The sequence below is a fragment of the Sceloporus occidentalis genome, unplaced genomic scaffold (genome assembly GCF_023333645.1).
Source record: "Sceloporus occidentalis isolate IW3139 unplaced genomic scaffold, rSceOcc1.0.p SCAF_29, whole genome shotgun sequence".
Lineage (NCBI taxonomy): Eukaryota > Metazoa > Chordata > Lepidosauria > Squamata > Phrynosomatidae > Sceloporus > Sceloporus occidentalis.
Genome location: NW_028317009.1, coordinates 11,117,924 through 11,128,685, shown reverse-complemented (window position 1 = coordinate 11,128,685; position 10,762 = coordinate 11,117,924). Strand labels below are relative to the sequence as shown.

Sequence of the window (10,762 nt, the reverse complement as noted above, 5' to 3'; positions counted from 1 at the left end):
CTTTCTCTTCCCATCAGGAACTTCGACAACAACAAACAACGTCTGACGTCATCACGCCCCGTCACCAAGCAACGCCAGAACGCCGTCGCGCAGGGCACGCCGGGAGTTGTAGTTTTCCTATGTAATGCAAAGGGCAGCTTCCGTAGTGGGGTCTGAGCCATGCCGGGGGACAGGGGGCGAGGACGGCGGTAAATCACCCCCGAAAGTCGCTTCTGGTTTTCCGGAATTACAGTAAAGCAGTTACCCACCGGTGGGGTGTACAATATTAATACAAATGACTCCCGAAACTAGACTGTAGAAGTGATTCCGCTGCAAAGAGTCTTATCACCATAGCAACCGATCGAATTGTGCAATCTGTTGGAACCATCACTGGTTGCTATGGTGACAAGTCCACTTTTCATAAATTGCTGCAGAGTTCCTTTTTGGGCATAACCTGCAAAATGTCGAGAGCTGCTAGCTGCGTCTCGGGGATTAGTAAATCCGGTGCCAGTGCGTGTACCCAGTGTTGGTGTGCGCGGAATCAGTATATGTGTGGTCGGTGTGGGTGCTTGCCCTGTGTGTGCCCTGTACGTGTGGTCAGTGCCCGGTGTGTGTGCCCGGTATCAGTATGTGTGTGGCCGGTGTGTGTTGTCAGTGTGTTACATAGTATGGGGGCTCATCTGGTTCTGGACATGCAGTTTATGTGACCGGAGATACATATGGCGGCCGCAGGCTTTACCCACAGACAATACACTCCCGTTACACCGGCACTGTGAGCGGGAAATCGCTGCGTACACTGCTGGCATCAGCCTGTGCATGCTGGGCTAATAGTGGGAAAAGCCCCGGTGGAAGGGGTTAAAGTGCTGACAGGCAGACGGAGGAGGGTGGCGCATGCGCAGTTCTAGCCTCTATTGTTACAGCCCAGCAACAAGGAGCGAGTTAGGCGGAGGCAGCGAGCGAGACCTAGAGACAGGCAGACCGGCTGTGCGGGCAGGGAGACCCCCGGGCCTGAGATTGGAGGCCGGCTGTGCGGGCAGGGAGACCCCCGGGCCTGAGATTGGAGGCCGGCTGTGCGGGCAGGGAGACCCCCGGGATTGAGATCGGAGGCCGTCTGTGCGGGCAGGGAGACCCCCGGGATTGAGATCGGAGGCCGGCTGTGCGGTCAGGGAGACCCCCGGGCCTGGGACGGGAAGAAGGGGCATCGGAGGCCCCCAAGCAGAGGGAAGACAGGCCTCAGTAGAAGTAGTGCCCGAGCCTACTAGGGAACAGACTGTCCCGGGCTGCCTGTGACTCCTACCCTGGCTCAGCTCCCCGGGCCCCGTGTCAGATGTCCTGTGGTCCCCGATCTTTTAGAGCCATGTGCGGCAGACTGAAGTAGTCCCGCTACCCGCCCGGTGCCCCCTATCCTCTGACCGCCCCCGCTCCTGCCCCATGGGGGGGAAGCAGAGCTCGGCCTCCCGCTCTCGAGGCCCTTTCCCCGGGGTCTCCTCGGATGACTCGGCTGTGGCTCCCACCTCTCACTTCGGACATTACCGGCCCGGGGGCGCCATGGGACTGCGGAGTCGCTCGGTCAGCTCGGTGTCCGGCCTGGACCCTCCTGCCTCCGGCCTCCCGTTCGGCCTGTACAGGCCTGAGTCCGACAGAGGGGGCAGCTCGGGGGCAGAGGAGGGCCGGGGGGGCCTGTTCCTGGGATCCAGAGCCTCCCTGACTGACAGCTTACAGCTGGCCCCAAGATGGATCGGGGCCCAAAGCGGTGAGTGCAGCCTGGGCACTATATACCCTCCCGCTATACTGTACCGTATACCCCTCGCTCTCCCGCTATACTGTACCGTATACCCCTCGCTCTCCCGCTATACTGTACCGTATACCCCTCGCTCTCCCGCTATACTGTACCGTATACCCCTCGCTCTCCCGCTACACTGTACCTGCCCGCCGTATACCCCTCGCTCTCCCGCTACACTGTACCTGCCCGCCGTATACCCCTTGCTCTCCCGCTACACTGTACCTGCCCGCCGTATACCCCTCGCTCTCCCGCTACACTGTACCTGCCCGCCGTATACCCCGCGCCCTCCCGCTACACTGTACCTGCCCGCCGTATACCCCGCGCCCTCCCGCTACACTGTACCTGCCCGCCGTATACCCCTCGCTCTCCCGCTACACTGTACCTGCCCGCTGTATACCCCTCGTTCTCCCGCTACACTGTACCTGCCCGCCGTATACCCCGCGCCCTCCCGCTACACTGTACCTGCCCGCCGTATACCCCGCGCCCTCCCGCTACACTGTACCTGCCCGCCGTATACCCCTCGCTCTCCCGCTACACTGTACCTGCCCGCTGTATACCCCTCGTTCTCCCGCTACACTGTACCTGCCCGCCGTATACCCCGCGCCCTCCCGCTACACTGTACCTGCCCGCCGCATACCCCCCGCCCTCCCGCTATACTGTACCTGCCCGCCGCATACCTTGTACCCATGGGATGGGAAAAGAATGTAATTGAACAGTAATATAAGATTTTAGCGTGTGAGCTGGCCAGTTGCCCCGGCTGCGCAGACAGCATTTTGGTGGCCTTTGTTGGCCTGGATGAGCTATTGTGGTACGTAGTGGGGGCCTGTAGGGTCCGCTCGCCCCAGTCTGAAGGAGGCGCTATGTATGGATCTTTCAAAAGCACCTAATGGCTGGGGTAGGGGACTCTGCATGGTGACGCTCTTTGGCTTTGAAGAGACGACTGTCAGCTCTTGGGGTTTTCTGTTTATCATTAATCCATGCTACGGGGTAACCAGTGGGTTAAAGACACTGCCACGCTGCAGCTTCACGATGACAGAGGGAAGACACAGAGAGCTTGCAAATCCTGAAGCAGGTGTCTCCTTATCTAAATATAACCCGCAGCCGTCCTTGGCAGCGACACGTTTCTGCCGCCATGCTCTGCCCCAGGGGTCGCTCGGTGGGGGTCCCTTTATCCCGTGAAACTAGCTTGGCGTGTGCTCGGTTTGCATGTAATCAAGATGTTGATAGGTCGCCCGTATGCAAGCTATTGTTTCTCCAATACATGGAGGCTCGGGGCCAACCTATGTCCTGCGTATTCCCGGAGCTAAACCTGATTACCCCCGTACCCCACTTTACTGCCCCCCACCTCATGCCCTAGGAGGGGGCGAGGATCATGGTGGTCCCATATCGCCCTGCTGAGGGCCCCGGCTCCTCCCCGCTTCCCGGCCGCTGTCATTGGGCACGGAGATAAATGCGCACGTTCCGTATCAAACAGGACGTCCGTTAAACCCCACAGAGACCGCAGCTTCCTCCAGAAAGTATCCGGCGCCCAGCAGAGGGGCCGCAGCTGGATCTCCCTGTTTGAGCTTCGCCTACTGGAGGCTTTTGGCTGTGCCGGCTTCTGCCATCACCCCCCCGCACGCAACATGGCGGCCTGGCTGTGAGTGCTGTATGGACAGGGACCCACGGCCTATAAGTGTAATAAAGGGCTGCCTTTCTGCCCCCGGCCCTCTGATTGGACTGTCCTGGTTTGGGGCGCGTTGGAGCGCGGCCATTGCTCCCCAGCATGGAGGTGACTGGGTTGGCGTGACCGCTCGCTGTAATTCCCGTGTTGCTCTGCGTGGTCTCCTGTTAGTTTACATACATAACGTGTGACGGGGAGGCTGGAGACGTAGCGCGGTCCCCGTGGGTTGCTTTGCCCACCGTCTCTGCCCCAGGGAGGCTGGTTGCCAGGATACAGAGAACACACCTGGTTGCCATGGAGACCAGGAAAGCTGATGAGCAGGTATAAGCAGAATATACCAAGTTTGGTGTGTGGGGCCGGGGCGCTGTACCTTTCCGGCAGCTGGGGGCCACTCAACAAAACCTGAGGATGCGCTTTAAATAAGGGCGCGCCAGTCTCTCGGCCGTGCCCCCCGACGCCAGTCTCTCGGCCGTGCCCCCCTGCGCCAGTCTCTCGGCCGCGCCAGTCTCTCGGCCGCGCCAGTCTCTCGGCCGCGCCAGTCTCTCGGCCGCGCCTCCCTGCGCCAGTCTCTCGGCCGCGCCTCCCTGCGCCAGTCTCTCGGCCGCGCCTCCCTGCGCCTGTCTCTCGGCCGCGCCCCCCCTGCGCCTGTCTCTCGGCCGCGCCCCCCCTGCGCCTGTCTCTCGGCCGCGCCCCCCTGCGCCTGTCTCTTCTAAACTGAGCCACTCTTCTGTGTTGTTGAGCGTCTCTTGCTCGCTCTGTATAAGCTGCACTGTTTATTATAAATCCATGCTGCGGGGTTTAGCCCCGGGTTGCGGTCTCTCTCTGTGTATAACGTCTTTGATGTCTCTTTGCAGGGTTCCGCTGCCCCATTTGCTCCAAGTCGGTGGCGTCTGACGAGATGGAGATGCACTTTATTATGTGTTTGAGCAAACCGCGGCTGTCTTATAACGGTGCGTACGCTCTGCCCGGCGCCTTCCGGTACTACACGCTCGCCATGTATGTCACGTGTTAGGCGGCTTCCATGGGAGGGGTGAGGGGTGCTTGGCTGTGCTGGTGACCGGGGGCTATTATGATTGATGTGGCAGCGGAGGGGGGCATTATGTATAATGTGGAGGGAGCGGAGGGGGGCATTATGTATGATGTGGAGGCAGCGGAGGGGGGCATTATGTATGATGTGGCTGCGGGGAGACTCTCGGTAAGTGGCCCGGTGCGAGTGTCAGACGCGTGGTGCGGGAGACCTGGACGCGGGTACATCGCGAGCGGGCACTGACCACCCTTTTGTGTACAGATGATGTGTTGACGAGGGATGCCGGCGAGTGCGTTATCTGCCTGGAGGAGCTGACCCAAGGGGACACGATAGCCCGGCTGCCCTGTCTGTGCATTTACCACAAAAGGTACCGCCAGCAAATGCCTGATTAACTGCCCCCCCCCTCCTGGTGTCCGGCGCACCGTGCCCCTCAAACTACCCCGCCCCCCCCCCCTTGCGTGTTGCAGTCTCCTGGGTAGGTAACTTGGATCTTTGTCTCCCGCAGCTGTATAGACTCCTGGTTTGAGGTGAACAGGTGTTGTCCCGAGCACCCCTCCGACTGACCCGCGGCCCACCTGGATGGCTTTCCTTTCAGGTACGTCGATGTCCAGCTCTTGGGCTTCTCCTGGATGCTCTGTGGCCGCTCTATTACCGGCTCTGCTGTGCCGGTGCCGGGACAGCGGAGAGATATGCCGTGACATCATACCGTGACATCATACCGCACGCACCGTATTGCCGAATGCTGCCTTTTACAATGCGTTACGGGTCCGCTGTCACTCACCGCTTCCCTTTCTCTTGCAGACCATTGGGTACGGCCCACCTTAGGATCTGCGGCCCACCAGGGTTGTTTGAACTGCTTTTCACTCATGCCCCTTCTCCCTGCGTTTCTTCCATTGTCCTGAGCCGGGGGCCGGGGACTCAGCGGAGCCGGAGACTTCTGCCGTCCTCTATACATACACAAGAAGGGAGGGGGCACCTCGGCACGCGTGATGGTGGTCCCAGGGTGATAATGCAGACACGTGACGGGTTTGTGGACGGAGGGTTGAAGGTGGAATGACCCCTCGTTAGCCGTTTTGTGGCTCCGGGACTCGCTGCAGGCGATGAGCGACGCACGGAGTTGTTTTTGCACGGAGTGGTTGGGTTTGTAATGCGGAGGGTCTTCCGCTGGGTGCTGCTGTGGGGAAGGGGGTTTTGGAAGACCGGCAGGTTTCTCGGTTGTACCGGCAGCTTCTTCTTATTACCGACACCCTGGGGCATCTCCATTGCTTCCTATAGAGCTCCCCTGGGGGGGGGGGGGGGGTACTTACATGTAAATGGCATGCAACACACAAGCTGGGAATGCCGTTGTCTTTTGCCCCTGCCGCGCCGGCAGCCTGTCGGAGGGTAGGTCCGGTGGAAATGGTTTGTAGGAAGGCACCCGTCCCTGGGGGGGGGGTCAGAGGGCAGGAGCCCGCTCCTCCATCCGCTGTAATATATCGGGGGCAGGTTTCACGAATTCTTCTTTGGGTTTAGTAGAGTTGTTGGGTAAATGGAGACAACGACTTAACCCCGCGTTTGAAAGTTAAGTCCCAGCATGCTTTGCTGCTAGAGACAAACATCATTAGGTTAGAGAGGCTGTAGGGATGCCATGCTTTCCGCTTCTTGTCCCGGGAGCTGGCGATTGGCAGCGAGGGGGATAAAACCCCCGATCACCTGATAAAGCTTTGGGACGGCTGCGGTCGGATGCCATGCTTGGTTCAACGTGCGCTGCCTCTGTGCCAACGCATCAGTAATAGTATCTGCTTCAGAGTCTCACGGAGGAGAGGGCGCTCGGTGTTACCCCCGGGCTGTCAGTCTCTGTTCTGGCCCTGGGGCAGGATTTCTGGGTATCTGCACTGTTTGGGGGGGTCAGCGCAGAGCAGACTCCTCCGGGGTTTCGTGCCAAAACTGCAAGCAATGGATGCGTTTCCCGATCCCAGAGACCCCGTCTTAATGATTTCTGCTGCTTTTGGACAATGCGAGGGCAGGCCTGCTAGTAACTTGCCCCTGGGGCATTTACTCTTTGTGCCACATCATTAGAACATAGCGCCTGTTCTATCAGGTAACCTGCAGACGCTTGGGTTCAATCACATCCGGGCAACAAGCAGAATCCTTCGCCCCCCCCCGTGGTATAGAGGTCATACGCTGTCATGCCCCCCCTAGTGGCGGACGCAGGTAGTGGCAGAGTATCTTGCCCGGTGTCTGTGGCTGCGGAGGGGAGTCTGTGCAGCACCCGCTCGCCCCCATTTTTTTTGTTCATAGATATTTGCTCCCCAACTGCCGGAACGGGTCGCTTTTCAGCTTGAAAGGGGACCGGCCAAATATTTCTCACCCTCGTTTGTATTGCTTTGTGTATTTTTTTTTTTTAATTTAATTCAGTTTTTATAAGACGGGAAGCTGGCGAGATACGGACTGTGTTGTATATCTGTTGTTATAAAATAAAGGAATGAGTCTTTACAAACGCGTGCTTGTCGTGTGTACGTTACCGCGTCACGTGACGGTCAGAGAGGATCCCTGGTTTAATGGAGTCTACAGGCAGATCCTCGGACAGCCGGAGATAAAAGGACAGCGGGGAGGAGAGTCGTAAACTCTGCAGTTTATTAGGAGGGAGGCGCGCGCGGCGTTACAGCGGGTGATACAGCGTCTTATTACATTGTTTACAGGTAAAGGTTTTCTCTCTGTATCCGTGTGATGCCGTATGTTTTATACTGATCATGCCGTCATACGTGTGCTGCTAGCCCAAGTCTCCCTCTATTGACATGATTAGTCTTTGGAGGGATTACCGTGTCTTTTGTGCTCTGGACGACATGCAACGTTAACCGTTTCAACGCCAACGCGGTGCTGTGGCCCCGGTCCCTGTGTGTTCTATGTTAGGAACACACGCGAGGAAGCCCCTCTGTCCCCAAAGTGTGTGTTGGGCTGATTCTGGGTGAATTTAGGGTTAATGTACATCATACCGTGCCAATCGCGTATATAGAGGTCTGACGGAGCAAGCACAGGCCGTGACATCACAGCCGTTCCAAGCCGGGCTAAATCACCATGACGTAAGCACAAGAGCTGACCCTTTACTAACGATCAATGAACAGCACAAAGAGGGCAAGACGGAGCAGACCTGCTGCGATGGACACGGCGCTCTACCTCCAGGGTTGGCCCCTCGGCCCCCGGGTCTGCGTTCCACGTAATCACAAGGCAAAGAGTCCTACCTGCTGCAGCGAGAGGCACTTTAGTGCGTATGTCCCAAGGCCGGGGCAAAATCTTAGGCCACCCACACGGCGGATAAATGTTCATGGCGGGCAGCATGGCGACGGCCCGCGGCCTCCGGATGAGCTCATAGAAACCGATGAACGGGCGCACCTCTCCAAAGACATATATACGGAGAAACGGGCCGGGCGCTGCTCCCGACGGGGGGCTAAGCCTGCGCGGTGGCCGCGTTACTTCCTGTTCCTCTCCACGCCGTGAAGCTGAAGAAGCTGCTGGCACCGTAGGAGATCATCACCAAACAGGCAAAGAACTAGAGGGGATGGAGAGAACACAGGGTGAGCCCGGAACCCCCAGTGCGTCCCGGTGAGCGGCTACGGTCAGCTCTGCGCCCCACTAATGACAGGCGCCATAATCATTCACCCGTCTTCCCACAACCCTCAGCCGGCGTGTGCTACCCGGACCCCCATCTTACCGAGGCGGCTGCTTTCTTGTTGTAATCAGCCTGATTAAATGACGTAGACTTTACGGAGGCAGCGCAGGTGATGAATCCGGTGATATACAGCACGGCGGCCGCCACGTGGTAAACGAGCATCTGTAAGAACACACAGAACGTGATGTCATCGGCGGGTAACGAAGCCGACGGGGCCCAAGAGGTGCAAAGCGGCCCAACGCACGCTGCTCTCACGGATTATAGCGCGGTGCTACTTAGCGTGCGTGGCGCATGCGCCGGGTACCATCTGATTCCACCCTCTGGATGTACTATTGCCCTATACAGATAGCCGGACATATTCACAGCTGTGGTTTGCAATAACCAGGGCAATTTGGGGACAGTGACCCGGCTGCGATAGGGGCTACAATAACCCCACGTGGGGGCCGCACTCACCAGCAGGGGCCACGGGATGAAGGGCATCTTCTGGTGCAGCTGCAGGAGGTAGATGACGTAGAGGATCAGCGTGACGAGCCAGCAGAACACGGCCACGAACATGACCCAGCCGTACGCCGCGCAAAGATGGTAATGAGCGTCGGCTATTAACGCCCAGACGAGGAGTCCCAGACACTACAACAGACAGCAGGAGTTATCACCATGGCAACCATCTTCACCGTTGCTGAGGTGATAAGACAACTTTTCATACGTTGCCCAGGAATCTGCCTTTCATGCGCAGAACCTGCGGCTTTCAGCAGCTGAATATCAAATTTATTAACGTATCGCTTATTCGATATAAGAAACAATTTACAACGCGCCGGTTACGCCAATAAACCCAACGACACAGCGGTCTCCTCTTCACAGCAAGAGTATACCATGGTGACAAAGACCACTTCTAAAGGGACTCGTCCGGATCAGACATGACTGTTAGCACGTACTTCGGTGGTAACCGGCCTGTCTGCTGAGTCCCTGCCGGCAGGCGGCGCAGGGAGTGTCTGTTATTGCGTAACAGTAAGTGGCTGTGGGGACATGCGTGTACTCTACATGCGTGTTCTAGCCGGCAAACACACCCTGTGATTACCGTCTGCAGAACGCTATCACACCGCCTGTACTCACCAACAGCTGACGGCGCCCCGCAAGGGACGCGCCATGAAGTGCACTGCGCCCACACGTCACAACGTTATTCATACTTATGTTTCCTTGATTTATTTAAAGGGGCAGTAAGTGGCTACACCTCTAGTAAAGCAGGTGTTTCGGGGAGGATTAGGATATATGTTATATGTTGTGTGTGTCACACGTGATCACACGCCATGACACACACACACACACAACCCCTCCTGCTGCCGGGAACTACAGCACCCATGACACTCAGCCAGCATCTTAAAATCTTTGCTGTGGCCAAGCAGCACGTGAGACGTAATTCCATTAATAATAAAAATAGGACGTCACAGGCAGCGAGGCGTCTGTTGGCAGGAGGTGAGCGTTTGTCGGGAATGTTTGTCGCAGGTGCATGGCACGGCAGCCCGGGGTGGTTGGTTCTAATGTGTTGGCAATGCGGAGTATCGCCTGTTTGTCCCGGGTCATCATGGCAGACCCCCCCAGGCTCCGGCTAGGAGTAGTGAGTGGAGCGGTGCCGTTAGCGTTTAAGCCGGGGATCACCGCTGAATGTGAGTGCTTCCTTCTGCCCTTTGTATTCTGCTCACTCACTCCCAGCGGGCAGGTGGGGGGTGGGGAGAGGCAGCAGAGCTAACAAACACTGGGATTTCGTTGCCTTGTCTATCAGCGTTTCCATAACAGCACCGGCAGCACCATGAATGACTGCCGGGGCCCCACCGCGCGCCCCGTCACCCTCTTGTATACCATCCCCACCTTCCTCATACATCGAGACCAGGAGCTGCCCTAAGACAAGAGCGATGACCGGGTCCTGAAATCTGGGGCAGACGGGGAAAGGGGGGCTGAATGGGGCAGATCTGCCACCCAACTCTGTGCAAGAAATTGCCCCCGCGTCAGTAATCAGCCGGGGCAGGGGGTCACCGATAAAGCGCGCACGCGCACACAGCACCAGACCCCACACACACCCTACTTACAATCTGCACCAGCATGAGGATCCCTGGGATCGATTTCAGAAAGCCGACGTCCGGGCTGACAAATCCCATCACTCTGTGCGAAGACGTAGAGGCCTCCGGAGTGCTGGTCTGAGTGCTCACTTTGGAAGGAAACTCAGACATGATCGCGGATAGAAAGAGACAGCCGTTCCTGCTCGTCTCGCATGAACCTGCGCGTCAGGCCTGTACCTGGAGAGGGCACGGAGCCAGCTGCGGGGAGAAAAGCGAGCCGTCGGTGCAGCGACTCATCTGCCGGGCGGCTAATGGGCTCCTCCACCCACGCCCCGCTATTGAGACACCAAGGTGCGAGGGGGCGGGGCAGGCAGGTTAAAGAGTAATCGGATCCGGCACCGAGAGCACCGGGCAAAGTCTGCCGAGAGATGTCCCATCGGATTAACCCTTACAGCGCCCTCCACCGCGGCCGAGCACAGCAAGTAACCTTTATTAATGAAAAGCCTGAAAAAACGTGTAAAAAAACACAAGCGCTAAACAACATAATAAAGTAATAAGTGAGTGCGAGCCGTGGCATTTCGCGCAGCACGTTATCGCTTTGTAGCGCCGT

The 10,762-nt window shown here is 57.8% G+C and overlaps 2 protein-coding genes across 2 annotated transcripts; one reads left to right on the top strand and one right to left on the bottom strand.

The window, feature by feature from the left end:
* The first annotated feature begins 1,410 nt into the window (after positions 1-1,410).
* On the top strand, positions 1,411-5,015 carry LOC149299342 (E3 ubiquitin-protein ligase ZNRF1). The gene is made up of 4 exons (XM_089486690.1): positions 1,411-1,732; positions 4,280-4,375; positions 4,714-4,819; positions 4,958-5,015. Exons 1-4 carry the CDS (start codon positions 1,411-1,413, stop codon positions 5,013-5,015), a joined length of 582 nt encoding a protein of 193 aa, XP_089342816.1.
* Positions 5,016-7,879: 2,864 nt separating this feature from the next.
* LOC149299341 (plasmolipin-like) lies at positions 7,880-10,323 on the bottom strand. The gene is made up of 4 exons (XM_089486532.1): positions 10,183-10,323; positions 8,555-8,728; positions 8,144-8,263; positions 7,880-7,981 (listed from the first exon to the last, which is right to left on the bottom strand). The coding sequence occupies exons 1-4, from the start codon at positions 10,321-10,323 to the stop codon at positions 7,880-7,882; spliced, it is 537 nt and encodes a 178-aa protein (XP_089342658.1).
* Positions 10,324-10,762: the final 439 nt, after the last annotated feature.

Excerpts from the sequence above, each read along its gene's own strand:
- LOC149299342 (XM_089486690.1), top strand. The coding sequence starts at position 1,411 with ATGGGGGGGAAGCAGAGCTCGGCCTCCCGCTCTCGAGGCCCTTTCCCC. Across the intron at positions 1,733-4,279 it reads ATGGATCGGGGCCCAAAGCG|GGTTCCGCTGCCCCATTTGC; the intron begins GTGAGTGCAGCC and ends GTCTCTTTGCAG. Across the intron at positions 4,376-4,713 it reads ACCGCGGCTGTCTTATAACG|ATGATGTGTTGACGAGGGAT; the intron begins GTGCGTACGCTC and ends TTTTGTGTACAG.
- LOC149299341 (XM_089486532.1), bottom strand. The coding sequence starts at position 10,323 with ATGTCTGAGTTTCCTTCCAAAGTGAGCACTCAGACCAGCACTCCGGAG. Across the intron at positions 8,729-10,182 it reads TCCTCATGCTGGTGCAGATT|TGTCTGGGACTCCTCGTCTG; the intron begins GTAAGTAGGGTG and ends TGTCTGTTGTAG. Across the intron at positions 8,264-8,554 it reads TCATCCCGTGGCCCCTGCTG|ATGCTCGTTTACCACGTGGC; the intron begins GTGAGTGCGGCC and ends GTGTTCTTACAG.